General features: G+C 34.5%; 2 protein-coding genes across 3 annotated transcripts in view; one reads left to right on the top strand and one right to left on the bottom strand.

The window, feature by feature from the left end:
* The first annotated feature begins 4,582 nt into the window (after positions 1–4,582).
* LOC134249817 (neuronal acetylcholine receptor subunit alpha-10-like) lies at positions 4,583–14,861 on the top strand. 2 transcript variants are annotated; one of them, XM_062732188.1, is made up of 8 exons: positions 4,583–4,736; positions 8,300–8,439; positions 9,403–9,447; positions 10,540–10,649; positions 12,871–13,063; positions 13,157–13,499; positions 14,077–14,258; positions 14,518–14,861. In XM_062732188.1, exons 1-8 carry the CDS (start codon positions 4,679–4,681, stop codon positions 14,803–14,805), a joined length of 1,359 nt encoding a protein of 452 aa, XP_062588172.1. In that variant the 5' UTR covers positions 4,583–4,678; the 3' UTR covers positions 14,806–14,861. The 2 variants fall into 2 exon arrangements, with proteins under 2 accessions (XP_062588172.1, XP_062588173.1); XM_062732189.1 differs by lacking the exon at positions 4,583–4,736 and adding an exon at positions 8,111–8,136.
* Positions 14,862–17,153: 2,292 nt separating this feature from the next.
* The window catches only part of LOC134249816 (solute carrier family 12 member 3-like), a 34,930-nt gene continuing 31,832 nt past the window's right edge, over positions 17,154–20,251 (bottom strand). The window contains exon 25 of the mRNA XM_062732187.1: positions 17,154–20,161. The gene's annotated coding sequence lies outside the window, so the exon portion shown is untranslated. The remainder of the gene's footprint in view (positions 20,162–20,251) is intronic.

Below are 20,251 nucleotides of genomic sequence, written 5' to 3'. Positions count from 1 at the left end.
TCCAATCCTGGCCCCAACCTTACCACTTGGAGGTCGTGATCTGAATAAATTTGATGCATTTATAAAGGTTTCAACTTTGGGTCTTTCTTGAAAAGAAATTTTTTAAAGATGCCACCAAATATTAACTTTAAAAAAAATGTCCCCTAGAAGGAGTGCTTGACTTTCTTTTTGTACAAACTTGAATCACTTTTATCTTGTGATACTTTTCGCAAAGTTGGTTGAAATTGGTCCAGTGGTCATGGAAAAGAAAATGAAAATGTGAAAGTTTACAACAATGAAAGATAACGGACAACTTTCATTAGATAATCTCACTTGAACCTTTGGCTTAGATGAGCTAAAACATGCGTGGATCCAGATTTTTTTTTTCCCTGGGGTTCCACCCCAGCCAAAAAGAAAAAATTGTGACACAAATTTCTCGACAAGCAAAAAAAAAAAAAAACGTAAACTCCTTTCCCAAAAGTTAAAAACCTATTTCATGGGGAAGGGGGGGGGGGGTCGTTGACTTATCAAGCTTCATACTTAGGACTTTTTATACCAATTTATTACACAGATCTGCATTTTTGAGGAGGGGTTCGCTAGAGGGGGTGTCCAAGGTAACTTTTACTTGGTTAACTAGATACATTCAATAACTGCAAATTCCGCGGGGGAGGGGGGGTCCGTCAAATGGCCACTGTATGTGATGTAAGCTAGACTAAGAGAGTTTCAAGTGGGCTTCATCTGAAAACTTAATACTCGTATAACCATTAAGACCTTTGAGCCTCTTATTAGCTCACCTGAGCTGAGACCATCCCCTGGTGAAGTGAAGTTTACTTTGTTGAATGGAAGGGCCAAACCCCCTTTACAAGGGGTAATAATAAAGAAAACACAAAGATATGGCGGGGATATTAAAAAATCTCAAGAACCACAGGGCCAGAAAAGATGAACCTTATGTGGAAGTATTCTGAGGCAGTGAAGATTCTAAATTGTTCAAATCGTGACCCTCTGGGGTAGTACTGGGCCATAATAGGGAGTTTTTCATTGAAATATATAGAAAAAAATCTTTAATTTTTTCTTCTCAATGCCCTTTGGACCAGGGAAGCTGAAACTTATTTGGAATCAATCAAGGGTAGTGTAGATTCTAAATTTTCAAATCATGACCCCGGGTTTAGGGTGGAATCCAAGTTTTACATTGAAATTTAAATGAATTATCTTTTTAAAACTCCTCAAGAACCACTGGGTCAGAAATGCTGAAGCATCTTGGGGTATACATTTGGGGAAAGCTGGTGAAGAATAGGAGGACTAAAGTTACTCAGGTGAGCGTTGTAGCCCAATTTGCCTCTAATACTGAACCGATTTCTGCTTTTCCTAGCTTTTCAAAGTATTCAGGTGAGTGATGTGACCCATGGGCATCGTATTCATTTTTTTGCTCACCTGAGCTAAAGCTGGCATACGACTGCAAATGTCTCCCTTACGTCGCGGGTTCGAATCCCACTGTGGGACGTGGAGACAGGTCCTTCGAATGAGACCGTATTTAAACCCAGGTCCCGTTTCGCAGTAGGTGCTGGCACGAAAAAGATCCCTCCTTGCTCAATCAATGGCTCATAGTATAGGACAAGATTTGCAGCTCTCCACCGGCAACTGGTGGCGTCTCCATAATAATGAGTAAAAATTTTTCGAGACGGACGTTAAACAATATACAGTCAATCTTCCCACGAATCACTAGTCCATTTCCTACAAAGCAGTCTTCGGTCAAGGGTATTCAAGTAAATTCAAATGAAAAGTCAAGCCCTCTTTCTTTTGTTTATTTTATAAAATGAAACCATTTCCGCCATTTCACGTTTATCTTTTATAAATTGTTTTTGTAAATATTTTACATAAAACCTTATTAATCATTAATTGGTTTGAGAGAATATATTGAACTTGAACTTTTTAATTTGAGAGTATTGTGGTTCATGGGCATCTTGTTTAATTTGCCTTACTGAATTAATAGTAATGGGGTGTGACGGTGAATATACTTTGAAAATCCAATAAAATTATTAATAGAGCTTTATGAAATGAGTTTTTTGTAAGATGGCTAAGACCTGGCAATTTCGTCCAATAATATATGACTTTTACCTCTTAGAGAAAAGTTCAATCATACAATATTTACGAGGCTTTCGTAAAAATAATTATTGCTGGTTTACTAAAGCTTGAGTTCTACCTCTTCAGATATGTTGTATAGGAAAATGGAAAACCATGGTCAGAGAGTGTTTAATATTTAATTGCTATATATTCGACGTTTTTGTTCTCGGACATGGAAACTCGAGATGAGATTTGTTCAAAAATCGATTTTTAACAAACACCCTGTGTCTTCATGTTCTCGAGATCGCCGTACCCAAGAGGAAGCCGTTCATTGTTAATTAAGGGATATACACGGTAAAACTGAAATTCAGATTCTTAAATACTGGTTTACTGTGTACAATATTATAATACCAGTACTAAGTAAAAATTGACTCCATTCCTGGACAACGTAGATTGATTGTATATTAACGTTTAACGTCCCTCTCGAGAATTTTTCACTCATATGGAGACGCCACTACTTGCCGGTGGAGAGCTACAAATTTTTTCCTATACTCGGCACTCAGAGCCATTGAGCAGTGAGGGTTCTTTTCCGTGCCAGCACCTACTGTGACGCGGGACCTCGGTTTATACGGTCTCATCCGAAAGACCGGTCTCCACGTCCCACAGTGGGATTCGAACCTGCTAGGATCAGGGGTCAAGATCTTACTAGTCTAAATTAAATTAGTATTTAATTTTCGAAACTTTTAGTGGTATTTTTGATAAATAAAAATGTTACCACAATTGAAAGTAAATAGGAGACTTGATGTCTTAATCAAATATGTGGGACTTTGCCTGACTTGTTTTGAGGTGAGCTCTGTTATCTTTGATTACTTATGGTTAAGTTTCTCCATCGTCCTGATATATTATACCTTGGACAAGGAGAGTATGGCATCCTACTCTCTTTCTCTGAAAGCCATAGTTGGTTAATTCCATTCAAAGTAAAGGTATTCTCTTGGTGATTTAAAATGGGAACATTTCTTATTTATTCGATGCTGAAAATCTACAACTGCTGAGAACGCATATTTAAATTCAATTCAAATACAGTGAAGTCGCCAATTCCGGGTCACGTCAGGGTGTTTCTTTGATATTTTGCAAATCTGTTCAATTTATATTTTATGCAATATGTGTATTAAAGGACAAATAGTGAGTCATCCAAACACCTTTTCGTTTTCAAAATAGCTGCACGGGAACAATATTTACAGGGGTATTTCAGCAAGGCCTAGCTTCCCCAGTTACGAATCATTTTCTCCATTTCCGGGTCATATGACTTTACGGTGGTGTAATATTCATGGAACGTTTCGGAACACGATTTTTATGATGTTGAAAAATAAAACAATTCATGCAGCTTGGAAAAAAAGTAAAGCAACCACAGAAATATGTTTAAATTATTTTTAAAACAATTACAACAAAACATGCTGAATTAAAAAAATGTATTAGGATTAAAAATAATACAATTAAATTCATTTATTAAAAAAATGCATTTGAAAGGTTAACTCGATTTTAATTTTTAGAAAAAATATTTTCCAGTTAGAATACTTTTGATAATCAAGGTAAATACATGGTTGTCGATTGGTTTTGTACATAGAATTTTGACATGTTCATGCCACGAGATTGCGTGACCCGCAATTGGAGAAACTACTACAGTTTCATTTGATAATAATTGTACTTTTATTTGAGCAGCGATCATTATGATTGATTTCTGAGTTAAAACTAAATGCATTTGTCATACTTTCAAGCTATCATTACTTATCTAGAACCTTTATACCAGCCTTTCTACAGCGAACAAAAACGAAAGTAGCCCGTCACCGCAGCAGAAACATTCAAATCTTTAATGCGTGCGTTTCAGAATTTCGATTGTCGGATGCTCTCTTAAAGTTTATATTCAAAATTTTGTAATTAATTACATACAGAAAGACCAGTTCTTCACGACCAGCATATTCATTAAGGTTTTTTTGCGCTTAAATTTTAACACTAGGCATAAAATACACGCGAGTGACCCGGAATTGGAGACGACCCGGAATTGGCGACTCCACTGTACTTTGATGGTTTCAAACCACGGGAAAATCATAATTTAAAAAAATCATAATAATATAAGCATCATATTCAATAAAACTGTTTCCCAAAAATTGGGCCAAAAACTTTATCACGAAATCGTATGCAGGCATCTAAATTAATTCTCACGATGTAATTCCCTGACCAATCGCTGCGGAGAAAACAGTGATGTGACCGTTGTTTCATTCTCCGCCTCATTATGATTTCTGATTGGTAGAACTCTTCAGGGGATAACCGGTGTATAACACTGTCGTGAACTCAACATTCAATTTTTATACAAGAACAAAGGCTGTTTGAGACTCTTTGAAATGGAATATACAATGATAGAAAATCCCAAATAGAAAATCATTAAACTGTTGGAAAAACAAATATGCCATGCAGTGACCAAGAAGATATTTAAAATCAACACTCTTTTCTTATTTATGAACTTATAGAGCGATTTAAAGTGGGACAGCGCATTGTTGGACAACAATAGTATTACTTTGTCTGAGGGGTGACACTGGATGAAATAGATCACACACATCATATAGACATCTGTTAATTACTAATGCATGTATCAAGAGCTGTTTCCGCATGGATATCGTTGATTTTATCATTTATCATAGGTAAGAATATGTTTTATTATATTTAGGCGGAGGGGCGGGTGATTATGTCCTGTTAATTTTTAATTTTTTTTTTAATTTGTAGATCAATCAATCATGTAAACTTGACTTTTTCTACAGTAAATAATTGCCATGTGGACCATGTACATGTATCTCATTCCAAAAATTGTCACGGCTTTGACTCTGATCTCCTGATTGGGAAACATCAATAAAAATTAAAATAAAACTAAAGAAGAATAAAAATTAATTTATAATAAATATTATAAATTTAATAAATTTATAAATAAATTAGTACTCTCTCTCTCTCTCTCTCTCAACCCACCCACCCCCAAATAGTAAATATGTCGCTAAAACTCAGTCAATTTGAACGTTTTATCATTGCTATAATATAAAACAATTATCAGAGAATTTTCCCCTCAGTGTCATCCTTCGTCCATTGTCTCCTAACTATACTTCTTAATCAATTAAAAAACGCAAAATACTAATTGAAATTCCTCTTTTAAGAGTAACAAAAGATAATTTATTACTTTAATTATTGATTTACATATATGTACAATCATTTAATCAGAAAGTCAGTGTACTCACAGAAATTCCCGCTTTATTGGATCGGATTCTTTACGTACTTTTTTGTGTACTCTTCCTCATAGAATAAAGACAACTTTAGATATATAGAAGTGAACACTTCTTTAAAATAAATATGTTTTATCACAAAATCGTTTTTACTTTTTTTGAAACTATTTTAAATATTCTCTGTGCTAAGAAGACAAAAGTATTTAACATTTTTAATTCCATTATCTGGACATTATGTATTCATTATATAGAAACTAGATCCAATAGTCGGAAGGACTAATTGTAGGTAGGAAATATTTAATTGGTTATCGTGAAATTAACACAGGTCAGGGCTCTAATTTTATCTATAAAGTAATTTCTTAATTAATTTTGATCGATTTCCAGTGTTTAATAAGCAAAGTGATCTCTTAATTCAGTTACGTGATATAGAGTGTTTGGAATTTGTCGCCTGAATGGACCGCGTCCTGTTTTATGATGCAGGACAAGATATATGATTAAGAACTGCATAGTGAAATGTATATCATTCTGCCACCGGTATTTAACCTTCAAATTACATGAAAGTCCATAGACTTAAAAGAATTAGTGAGAGGGTTGTCTATAATAAATCTACGAAAGCCCAGAAAGTTCAAACGAGATTCCAGATTCGACATTCAATATCTAATCTGGGCTTTCGTATATGTTTCAGGCTTTTTATCGTGTTCTCATATTAATTTTTCTTTGAAGCTGTGCAAGATAGAGCTACATCCCAGCAGCGCACCTCGATTAAACAAAAATCAAAATCATCATCAAGTGTATTAAAATGTGTAAAATCTTAATTATTTTCCATACTATTTGGAATAATATATTGAATGTAGATTAGTAAAGTAGGATTTTAAAGATCACAAACACAATCAAAAATATTTTTATAAAAACTTTGAGTGTCTTTAAAGAGACATGTTTTACATTTAATCTGGCAGACAAGTGTACAATATCATACGATAAAACAAAAATGCCCTGTAGAAAAAAGAATAACCAACATTCATTATATACTGTATACACAATAGCAAATCTTAGTAACTGTTTGGAGGCCAATACACAATTGAATTCTTTTATTAAACCAATTGATGGGAATCTTTTTTCATAAAAAAATAACAAATTGGGTTGTTGGATCGGTTAATAAAACAAAACATTTCAAAACAAATAATTATACAAGTAAATCATAATCAAAAACACAATTATGTTCTGAGAATCTGCTTATAAATACTATTCACGACTTGTTTCTGTGGGTATTTTTACTCATAATAAACTACAGTAACTGTAAATTATGAATATCCTCTGATGAAGTTTTAAATAAAACGCCTTCTCGTATTAACCGAGATTCAGTACCGCAGAGAATCAACAACTTTAATTATTATAGCTGTACAAACACAATTTGTTATTGCAATAAATCAGACAATATGACTATAATGTGAAAACATTACAATCGAGCATTCAGCCGCGCTGATGCTATAATAACGAATCAGTAATATACCAATGAAGATGACTAGATAAGGCATCAGTGCATAGGGTCACCAAAGGCATCAATCAATCGATAAATTAATCAAACAATCAGTGTAATGACGACACGCTTGGTTAATTATGGAATGTGGAGGTATATACTCTGAGCACAAATTCAAGGAACACAGAGTTCAAGTTATTAACATACATCCAACAGTATAGAGTGATGTACATTAACAGATGGTTCTCATTTCTGAAAGACAAAGTCTCAAAATGTAGAAACCAATAAATATATTTTTCAGTCAGTTCAAACATTTATAAGAAATTCTGGTAGATTTAATTAATTATTACTGCCTAACACTTACACTCTATATATTAGTTATATATTTATCATATGTAACAAATGCATGTTTCAATTTAACAAACATGTTTAGTACATCAATATTCCTTTTTCACTTATTTTCCCTATGTATATATATTGACAGTTGTATGGTGAGAACCTAGTAAGTTGTTAGAACTTGTGTTCAAACCATTTATATAGTATTTATACAATAAAATATGTTCAAACCACAAAGTCTCATAGGAAAATCGGTAATAAAGTATACGTCAGGCTAGCATTACCAAACATTATTTAAAATACAAATGTCAAAGAACGGGGATGCTTCCTCCTCCGTGGCACCTGGTCCCTCTTCTGATGCTCGTTTTATCTGCTCTTAAGTTTTATTGTAACAATATGCTCTTAAATTTGATAAATGGTCGTTGTGTATCTCCGTTTTTCATTGTACTACACTATTTGAATATTAAACAGTGAAAGCAATGTAGTTCCAAATTCCCAGCAATGAAATCAGACTGTGAATCAAATCAATCAAGTAACCCATTTCTTTTTAATAAAAATTCTCGGGACAGAGAACTAGAAAAAAAAATTACATCCGACAACGCGAGGTATCGGATATAACACGTTTGTTTAGCTACCCGGTCCTGTGTTTCTAAAATCGAAATAAAGACATAATTTTAACACAAAAAGAATTTGTTATAGCAAGACCGCTAGCAGGAAATTACCTCGAGTAAAGTCATCATAAGATTGACAATGTTAACATGATATGTAAGGCTTCATTTCTTTTCTTGTTATAAATTCAGTTCATCTTCAAGAAATTGGTTTTTCAACCATATCAGTCCTCTGGATTTTAGAATATTTTGTCCACTTTAGAGTGATTGACCAGTTTTGATCAAATAACATCTTGAATTGGTGGATAAAAGATAAATGGCTCGAGGAATTTCAGCCTTTTAGTCTTGTAATTTACATGTACTCGTATTATCTTTCCCTCCCTCGCAAAGAAAAAGTGATACAGTGTACTAGGTATGATAAGCTATCTGTCATTTTAGAGAATAAAATGTATTATTCTATCTTCTGAGAATCTATATTGTTGACTTTCATTTGTGTTTTTCCCTATGTTTCCCAGAATAATAATCTCAATAATAATCGATCTCAATACTGTAAATCTTATTTTATAATTTTTCAGAAGTAGCTACTCAGAGCACGGCTAATCAGCAGGCGTTACACACGCACCTGTTTACGTCGTACGACGCCGGGGAGAAGCCATACTGCGGGGGGTCCGTCAATGTCACCCTAGACATGGCTCTACGTCAAGTCATCGATCTGGTCAATATTTTACAATGTTTTTTGTTTAATTGCTGAAAATGAGACAAGTTAAACTGACATGATGTTTAATTATCTTGTATAATAACAAAAGATGAAAGGAATAAGAAAAACTTGAATACATAACAATGATATTAGTTTGAGGACCTGCAAACAGCGTGTCCTGTCAATATTATACAAAATAGTGTTTGTTTTGGAATTAGTGACAACTTTAATTAATCAGTTATAAGAATGTCTTTAAAGCATAGGAAATTGAATAATGTCAACCTTTAAGTGATATTTTATATATAATGAAAATCTATAATTTGTAATTACTTTCCTGATTGCTATGCTACTAATTAAACACGTTGCAAAATGTACTTTTAAAATCGTGCAAAACTCCAAGCAGATACAATGGTTCTCACGGACCTATTTAAGTTTTCTTGTATATTGATCTTTAATTGTCTTTCGCAATATGTACTCGTTTTTCTATACATTTTCCCAAGTCAATTCATATATGAGAGAGAGAGAGAGAGAGAATGTTTGGGGAATTACCAACTTACTCATCCAGTTTAGATGTACATCAGACATGAAGACCAATTTTATGCATTTTTGCTCCGACTTTGCACAGTTATGAGAATTCAGTAATTAATACCTTACTCAGAATTAGTACCGATGAATGAAAATAATTCAGTACAGTGTAAAAATACACGTGTTTTACACATTTTTCACCAAGTCCAATTCTGATTCCATTAAATGCTCGAAAACTCTCTTATGGTTCTATAGATCATATAAAATATTGACACATGTATTGATAAAGTTAGTGGACAAATTATCAATAAAATTATGTTTTATCACTGAAATATACTTTTTTTGTTTTAGTAATGCATTCATTTATCATGTCCATGTGTTGACATGCATTGCATTAACAATTATTACAGAGAAATTCTCGTCCACAGGCTCTCAATCTATAATTGTTTATTGTAGGACGAGCCCCAGCAGATTTTGAAAATCAATGTTTGGGTACGACTGGTAGGTAACATATTTACATTTGTCTGTAGGTTTTGTGTTTTTCTCTGCAAACATTGAATGTAACATTTACTGAAACGTTAATTTATTTTACTAGTTTGTCTGTGTCTTTAATGTTACCGGTATCGAAGAGTAGCATATTTCTCCCATAGTCAGCTGCCTTATGTATTCCTACGTAAGACTTGGATTATCCATTGTGGCACCACCCTACCCCGGGAGTCTTGTCTAGAGAAAACTTGAATCTACACTATTCTGGTCCAAAAAATGAGACAGGTCACCTTTTAAACTTTAGAATAAAGATTTTTGACAAGAAAAAATACGCTTAAGACTTAGGACAAGTGCGTTTCACGGGGTGAATGTGGTACTTTATGAAAGTGACGCACAATAGGTATACTCCCCATCAGGCATGATTTGGAGGAAAAGGCGGTTATTAACAAACAAAACCCTTTATTTCTAAATGGTTTAATTCAAGGTCTTGCAGGCCATTATCCCTGAATCACTGTTATAAATGCAAATGTAGCACACGATGGAAAATTGAAAATTAAACCCCTAATTGCAACCAGTAAACTGATGTAGGGTGTTGCATCGGACAATGGCGTCGGTACTCTAGTGGTCAAGGTGCCGGACTCCAAACCGAAAGGTTGTGAGTTCGAATCCTGGCCGCGACAAGTCGACGTTGTGTCCTTGGGAAAGGCACTTTACACGAATTTCCTCACTCCACACAAGAGTAAAAGGGGTACCTGGCTATAGACAGTGAACTATATTGTCAGAATGTTAATGTTCTAGCGCCTTAACAGCAGCTTGCACTGAGAAAGATTCTGGAATGCTATGGTCGATCTGTTGGAGTAATAATGTATTGTAAAGCGCTTTGAGTAACATTTATGCTAGAAAGGCGCTATATAAAACCAATCATTATTATTATTATATTATTAATACAATCAGACACACATGGGAAGACGTACATATGTTTTCGACGTTTCTAAATGTTTCTTATTCTTTCATTATGATTTAAATATAAATATAACTAACTTATAAAATTGTGTTAATTTAGCTGTTAACTTGTTTGCTCACTTCTCCGTTTGTTTTATGGCGCAGAAATGGCAGGACTGTCGTCTTACATGGACCCCCGCCAGCTTTGGTAACATCGGGAATTTTATTGTCCCTTACAAATACATCTGGATACCAGATCTTACGTTATACGACAGGTAGGTTGAAATGTTAAGTTTCAGGGAAATATCAGTGTAAATCTCTGAATATTATTATGTCATTCAATTAAATGAAATGGTTGTCTTTTGCCTGCTATTTCTCAAGGACAGGGTGAGCATCATTCACTAACACAACAAAATGCAGCAAAAACATACAAAAAAACAAAACAAAACTAGAAAAGAAATAAACAAACACGCACAACTTTGCTTCTAGCTTTGGAATTCTTCAGCTCATGGTAGTCTAGATATTTATATCCCCTCGCAACAGAGTTACATGGAGGGGTTTTAGTAACGCGCTTGGATGTGTGTTAGTTTGTGCGCTTGTTAGTTTATACTTGTGCAAAAAGCCAGGTATTGACATAATTTGCATCGGGATTGGTTTGGAATGCTACCTATATTTATAGATACTAGTATGTTATTGGCTAGGTGATGCTCCTTTGTTTTCAATCATGTTATACACATTTTTCGATATACTGCTATTGAATTCATATCCACTAAATATTATTTCCTTTATTCCTTATGAAAGCTATGGTCATTAAAATAGAATTGGACAGATATTTGCCATGCCAGTTATAATACAACAACATGAACAAAGTACTTGTAAAAATGAATTACAATAATTTTATAAAGAATATTCAGTGATTTTAATTGTAAGTTTTAACGAGAGAGAAATTTCAACAAAAACATTGTAGCAGGAGAAATGGAACAGGAATAATTCATTATTATAATATAGACCTACAATAATTCCTTATATTGACCTGCAAAGGGCGAAGTGAATATTGTACTTCGAAGGTGGCTAAATCATCGTTTTGACCGCAAAATAAAGCAATAACTGTGTTTTATAATATGATTAAATGATAGCAAACTCCAACAAGGGCTCAGTGAATATTGTACTCCTCAGGTGTCTAAATCATGATATTGACCTTAAAAAAAAACAGCAATATTTCTATAATCTAATTTAATTAATTTAAAGAATGATATATTTGAACTTCTGTGATACTTAGATGTTATTTCTGACAAAAAACATGACCCCCCCTCCTTTCTCATTTTAATAGACTTTATCAGTATGACATTGTGTTAACAATAGTAGCTTTGTAACTCAAGAAATGATTATGCATGTACATATTTGTATATCTTACCAGTTTTGATCATGCAGATGGTCTGTAAATATACAGACTGTTTAACTATAACTCACTAGGAGAAAGCAGAGCCGTAACTCGTAGATTCATAACTCACACGAACAGTACGACTACGATAAATCTAGCGACCACAGTGCTTAAAATCTCAAGGGTGTCAAGGTTCCTAGCAACACGACTGTTACATTAAGGTGTCATACAGAGAATCGCTAAACCTATCCGATCGCAATGAGAGTTTTCAGCATGTACAAGAGGTTGAACGTGATCACTTTGTTTAATTACAGAACACCATCCACAAGAGACCAATCAGCAATTAGAATATTAAATGCACCTGTCACTCAGGGGTGCAACTGACCAATACGAATGAAGCATAGATACTGTATAAAAATTATATGAGATTTTTCGCCCCTGTTTTAATTTTGCTCCATTCGCCCTACACAGTCGGGCGAATTTAAAACGAAACGAGTTCAAAAAAATCACAGTACTTATTTCTTAAACAGAACTGTGATTGGGCAAGTTTAAAAAGCAACAAAATTATATGCAAATATGAAAGGGCGAGTATAACACGGGGAGACGATAACCCTGTATATCAATGCTGCCTTCCCTATGTCCTTTTTGATTGATTGATTGTATATTGTTTAACGCCGAGTCGGCATTATTTCAGCCATATTTTGGCGGGATATGTCCTTTTTGTGTATAACCCAACAGCTTTATTATCACATATTCCTGACTGGCATCCAATTTAGTATTTTTATATTAAGTTATCCGAATCAGTTATTTTTTTCATAATTTAACTACGCATGTTTGTATTTGCTCTCTTCCTTTATAAGTTATTGCCATTGACGATTTTTTGTTCATGTATTCAAGTTAAGATAAGACTCAAAAGATTCAATCACTGATCGAAAAAGGAGTCTGTCGCCAAAATGTTATTTCGCATCGCACTCTCTGTGACATTTTAACGTTTTTTATGTACTTATAGAGAAAGCTGGACTTTTCCGTGACAGAGGATCAGAGAACGTGTCCAACATTCCCCAGAGGCCATACAACGAGACGAATGTTTGTTAATGATCTTATTGTCATTTCAGTGTTTCGGGTGAGTTTGTTGGTCTCAAGGAATACCGTCCAAACATTTATCCAGATGGCACGGTTTACTATAATTTTCCTTCTGTACTCGAAAGTCTTTGCACTGTTGACGTCGAAAAGTTTCCGTACGACGAGCAAACCTGTAAGTTGTTGTTTGGATCCTGGGCTTATCATGGATACGACCTAGACTTACAGGTAAATTATTATCAAATTTCAAAAGTAAAACATTTCGCAACCCGTCTTTTGCTCTTTTTTTTTAATTAAATTAAACTGCTTATAATTTTTTAGAATAAAAATCCAGAAGGTGACCTGTCGTCTGCTGTCACTAACGTGGAGTGGACGTACGTCTCTATGAAGGCGGAGAGACACGTGCTGTATTACGGCTGCTGTCCAGAGCCCTACCCTGACGTCACATACTATCTGAAACTAAGGAGGAAACCCAAATTTTACCTCATCAATCTAATTATTCCGTCCATGTTGATTACAGTTATGGCTGCTTTAGGATATTATCTCCCTGTGGAGTCGGGGGAGAAGGTTTCCCTACAGATCACCGTCATGTTGTCCCTCGCCGTCTTCCAGCTTCTCGTGGCCGACAAACTCCCGCCATCAGCAGACGCCACGCCTGTCATTGGTAAGATATCATGGTGTTTTATCAATACTATACCCTGACCTGTAGAGTACGTGTAGACTGTAGATCGTCACCAACATGCCGAAAACTTAGTGAAGACAAACTTCGGCCATCAGAGGACACGATTCTAGTCGCTGGTGCGATGTCTAGCGAGAAGCAAAGAATCAAAGCATGGTTTTAAACTTTCAAACATTCATTTCCTTTGTTGAGCATATTCTCTTTCAGAGAAACTTCAGCTATTAAGATATAAGTGTCGCCTAGTAATAGTAATTACCAACTCCGTCTGTCTGTCCGTCAGCACTTCGATTTCCCCACAACTTGACATACCGGTATTTAATATAAAGGTGTAATAATTTTTTTTTGCTTTATAAAAATTCAATGGTTAGATTCTGCGTACATACATTATTGCTTAGAGACCTGTGGAAGCCTCGAAAAGTCGGTCTTTCTCAATGTCGTAGGGAGAATGTTTGATGAAGTAATAGGATATTCCCATATTTTGATCTTTTGAAGTTACTGAGTCGTCTGTGAGCTCAAGGTATGCATAAAGTGATTCAGTTCAAACATCTATTTTCTATTGCAGCTACCTACTTCAACTTTTCCTTATTTTTGGTGGGTCTTGCTTGTCTCATGGCAGTGGTTGTCTTGGCAATCCATTACCAAGGCAACCGACGCATGCCAGACTGGCTATACAAGTATGGTTTGATCAAATTATCTTGCATCACCTTTGTTCATGTAGAGAACAATGCACCAGTCAAGGAAGAGGTAGGTCAGATTAAGATACTCGTTTACAATTACGAGTATTTGTTTTCTAAGATCAGTAACATGTCAAGAATGGAAATTACGAGGAAAAAAACCAATTATTTCTATACGGTTATTTCACCTTCTGTGGTAATCCTAGTGACGGAAACCCAATCAACCGTTCTCTAAGAGAATCCACAAAAAGCGAGACTGCATGACCGTTGGTTCTCTGCAAACATCACTTTAGAAATTCGTAACATTTATGGTTCATTTTTCATTGTAGAAACAAAATACAGTGAAAACCATTATGGTTAAGGGTTCAGTACATAAAGTTCGCCCAGAACAAAAGAAAACAAAAGGATCCCTACATTTGATGGAATACGATCAACCTGTGGTTGTTGAAGAAAAAGAACCTGTGTCAGAAAAAGATCCTGACGACACGGCACCAAAAAGGATATACCAGGATGACTGGAAGAAATTCGCGTGTGTTGTGGACAGATTGTCCTTCTATATGTTTGTAATTATTGGGACCATAGGCACTGGAATTGTTTTCTCTCAGTTTGGAATGTGATTTTTGTTATGTTTGTTTAGATAGACCTTAAATAAAAACCTCCAACTGAAAATTTATATGTTTAATATCCATGCATATTTCAATATTTTACATGTACTTGCATACATGTAGTACCTAGATTAATGTTGGATGCATCTTAAAAAAAACTAACAGGATTGAGTGATTCATTACCTTTTACAATATCGTGGTTGAAATCATTAATTTTAACCGTTGATTCTAGGGTTTTCAATTTCACCTTTTACGAGACCTACCCTTGGGTATCAAAGATTTTTACATAGGAGTTTGACATTCTGAAAAACTGTATTCTTCACAATACATGATACACAAACAACACACCAGATACAATACACTGACAGCACACTAGACATGATACATTGACAGCACACCAGACATGATACGTTGACAGAGCTGCCAACATTCTGAAATGATAAATAGTAAGGCGGGGTCTAGGGACCACCTAGGCCCCCTGCCGCTGAAGATGTTTTGTAAACGGACATGCAATCTGAGGCATGTTTCCAGTTTATTTACTTTAAAACACTGACATGAATGTGATCGTCCTTCTAAATCCAAAACGATGATACAGGCAAGTGTTGACATGAATGTGATCGGCCTTCTAAATCCAAAACGATGATACAAGCAAGCGTTGTAAGAATTATGAATATATTATAATAGTAGAAACTATAGACTGCTAGCTATGAGACCTGAAAATACCGGTATTATAAACTTGGAACGAGAAAAAAACTGAAATCGGAAGAATATAGAGAGAAATCGTAAGGCGTATTTTAGACGCTGGTTTCGTACGCCTTACGCAAAAATCGTAAGGGTTGGCAGCTCTGCGTTAACAGCACACCAGACATGATACACTGACAGCACACTAGACATGATACATTGACAGCACACCAGACATGATAAACTGACAGCACACCAGACATTATACATTGACAGCACACCAGACAACATACACTGACAGCACACCAGACATGATACACTGACAGTACACCAGACATAATACATTGACTGCACACCAGACATGATACACTGACAGCACACCAGACAAGATACACTGACAGCAGACCAGACATGATACACTGGCAGCAAACCAGATATGATACACTGAAAGCACATAAGACATTATACATTGACAGCACACCAGATATGATCACTGACAGTACACCATACATAATACATTGACAGCACACCACACAAGATACACTGGCAGCACACCAGACATGATACATTGACAGCACACCAGACATTATACATTGACAGCACACCAGACAAGATAAACTGACAGCACACCAGATATGATCACTGACAGCACACCAGACACATTACATTGACAGCACACCACACAAAATACACTGGCAGCACACCAGACATGATACATTGACAGCACACCAGACATGATACATTGACAGCATACCAGACACGATACACTGACAGCACACCAGACACGATACACTGACAGCACACCAGACATGATACACAAACAGCCCTAAAATCAATGGAAACACTGGCAGTTCACTGACAGTACAGACGGCCAGACACGATACATTGACAGCACACCAGACATGATAAACTGACAGCACACCAGACATTATACACTGACAGCACACCAGCCTTGATGAACTGACAGCACACCAGACATGATACACTGACAGCACACCAGACATAATACATTGACTGCACACCAGACATGATACACTGACAGCACACCAGACAAGATACACTGACAGCAGACCAGACATGATACACTGGCAGCAAACCAGATATGATACACTGAAAGCACATAAGACATTATACATTGACAGCACACCAGATATGATCACTGACAGTACACCATACATAATACATTGACAGCACACCACACAAGATACACTGGCAGCACACCAGACATATACATTGACAGCACACCAGACATTATACATTGACAGCACACCAGACAAGATAAACTGACAGCACACCAGATATGATCACTGACAGCACACCAGACACATTACATTGACAGCACACCACACAAAATACACTGGCAGCACACCAGACATGATACATTGACAGCACACCAGACATGATACATTGACAGCATACCAGACACGATACACTGACAGCACACCAGACACGATACACTGACAGCACACCAGACATGATACACAAACAGCCCTAAAATCAATGGAAACACTGGCAGTTCACTGACAGTACAGACGCCCAGACACATAATACATTGACAAGCTAGACATCTGATATTTCACAACTCATGATACATCAAAAGCCCATGAGCTTCATCATAGCAAAAACTGACGACCTCTGAAATTTCTCTACCCTGAATATAATAAAGCATCACTCAAAGCAACAAGTTTATACATTTTATTTACCAAATTTATAAATTATACGCTTATTGAGATTCTTAACAATTATTTGTGAGATTCTTTTAATAAATGAACACATGTTTTCTTCAGAGTGCTAAAAAATACACAATTGCAGGTCTTAATATTGCAACATAAAAGAACACAAACAATGATATTGATACATTTTAACAAAGGAGTCCTTCCACTGAAAAAGGCTTTAAAAATATTCGTTAAAAAATTAATATGATCTAGTACTTAACTGAAGAGGTGTGTCTTATACTACCATATGGTATGTGCAAGTATCAAATATAACCATTATTATGCATTTGAACAAAAGTTTGAAATTCCTCAAAAAATAAATGTCATTTTTATACAAAATTATGGAATGTGTGTAACTTGAATCAGATAATATTAATCTCAAGCAAAACAAATCATTGTTGCATAATTATCCTTAATATGAATTTTAAAAATCACTTTTGCTCTAGTTTTTAAATACAGCAGATCATTTATTTACACATGTAACAGATTGAAAAAATTGGGTTTATACATGTACTACCTTTGAGATATGAATATTAAGGTAAGTATATAATTTTGTTCATCCCCCTAAGCTAGTTAGAGCTCAGAATTTAGAAAGTTTTGCTTGTTCTCCATTGCCTTTTATACCCGAGGACAGGTGTAGAATTTATTTCCCTTGGTTTATAGAGCTCTGAGTAGATATAGAATTTTTTTTAACTTTGTTCTTTTTTGCTAATTTGAGCTAAGTGTGCTATTTAGAGCTCATTGTGGGTTTTTATTTAACTTGTCATCTTTAACACTAAGAGGTAAAAATAAAAGAAAATGTAAAAAAAAAAAAAAACATTTATATAGAGACATTATGTGACTTTAAAGAAATCTTAACATTTGGGTTTTTAAGTACAAAATAGTATAAAATTTTTATACAGATGCTTCCACATAAATAATTACAAACGTAACATTTTCTAAGATCAGACATAACTTACTGCATAAAGAAAAGAAAAAATCCCCTTTTTGGCACCAATTTAAATTATTCACATTGCAATCGTCTTTTTAATTTGAAGACATGAGACAATCAAAAACATTGGCCAATAATACAAAATTAAACATATAAATAAACAATACATGTATATATATGTTAACTCATCATACCATTATTACAAGGTGATAAATGAAAGAAGTTCTGTATCATACTTAATAAGGACATAACATTTTTTTTTTTAAATAAATAGTTATCTTTTTTAATATCATATTTGTGATAAAATAAATGCCATGCCACGAGATGTTTTGCAGATTTAAAAAAAAGGTCTACCAGGTTCATTACTCTTCTGTTTTTGTTTTTTGTTTTGAATTATAACTAAATAACCATTTTTAAAAATAGATACAGCAGTAAATGTATTTTAAATTAAAGTTATGCAAACCTGTTGAATTGTTGTCCATATTAAACCTACACATTGAACACTGTACTGAGAAAGCTTAAAAAAAGTTTTGAACTTGTTTGTATATTAACTTGATAACATTCAAAAGTACACTTAAACTATCACGTCAAAAACTTTATTACATGTATTTATCTAACATGTTTAGTATTTAAAGCTTTCGTACCTCATCTTTCTCTTGATAAGACTTTGATCTTTAACAGTATTTTTGTTTTTTTCAAATAAAACGTTATACAAGAAAGAAATTATACACTTAAAAAACAATAAATAAATACGCACCTTTAATGCCTTTCATAAATGCCACTGTCCCTACGTTATTTTTTTTTTGTCCTTAAACTTTTTTTATTATTACATTTATGACAACCACATTGAACACCAGGTAGTATTGCACTGCTTCTGCCAAATTAAATTGATGTCAATCAAATTTTGCTTACTTGAATTTGTCTTGTTCAGAGTCTCTGAATTAATTACTTTTTTAATTGACACTCTCTGTGTGTTGGCAAACAAATGATGTCCCCCTGACAATCAAACATATGATTTCATAGAATCAGCAATTCCCCATCACCAGTTTTAACAACGACAAAATCGTAGCTCATTTTATAAATAGCAAGTCATTCTGAACATGTGTGAGACAGTTCATAAAAGCTCAACTTTTAACAATAAACTATAACAATCCCTAAGTAAATCAAAATACTCTTATGTACAAATACAAAAATTATCAATCAAATTCTTCACATGTATGTGCAATTTGTAGCTACTGAAAAATCCCAATATTAAATGAGACATATTTGTCAACAAACTGAAAATTCACACATATGAGACAAATACGTACCAAAACAATAGTTGAAACAAAATTGAGAAAAAAAATTTATCATTGGTAAGGAAAACTCAATTTAGGAGGAGTTCATCACAATACAGCTATTCAATAAAGCAACTAGAATCTGAATTCACTGAGATTCCATAATATCTTGATAAAAAAAAACTTGAAATGCCTTTTGTCAAAACTTTAACAAATAAAATTGTACAGCAAATTTTTAGCATAAAATGTAATGCAGTTATTGAGGGTAAATACATGTATTAAATTGCATGTAATAATCACAGTTCTACATGTAGGAAACTCATGTCCTGTAATGAACCAACTCTTCTTGTGCCTGTTTATTACTTGAATTGTTTAATGTCTAAGATGAGCTCATGAATATAATGCATATGGCAGTTGAAAATCGTATCACAACCTTTTGCTGGCAATGGGAACTCCATCAAATATCATATACACATAACATTTATATACAAATAACACACACTAAAGCTCACATATGATTCAACAAGAGGCTCTAGATGGGTATAGAAGGTCACCTGAGTATCAAAGTAGTTCTACCCTTAATGAAATTGGCTAACTGTGTGTCTTGAACATTCTTCAGGTTGCTTTGGTTAGCGTTTAGGGTCAAAAATAGCAATTTCTGTTATAAATCAATATCTGTATTTTTAAGCAAAGCTAAGAAAAGAACTCTATCTTTACTACTATTTCAAAATTGTTTGTTAAACTAAAGAAAAAGTCTTAAACACCTGCCCCGCGGATCATGAAACGTCTTAAGCTTAAGTCAAAATATTCATGTTGTGCTAGAACTTTAATTAAGTCAAGCAGACAAAAATTAA

Source organism: Saccostrea cucullata, unplaced genomic scaffold (assembly GCF_032062105.1).
Source record: "Saccostrea cucullata isolate Sc308-1 unplaced genomic scaffold, CSIRO_AGI_Scuc_v1 ctg160, whole genome shotgun sequence".
Classification (NCBI taxonomy): Eukaryota; Metazoa; Mollusca; class Bivalvia; order Ostreida; family Ostreidae; genus Saccostrea; species Saccostrea cuccullata.
The sequence above is the reverse complement of the archived record's forward strand: the minus strand, read 5'-3'. Positions and strand labels throughout refer to the sequence as shown.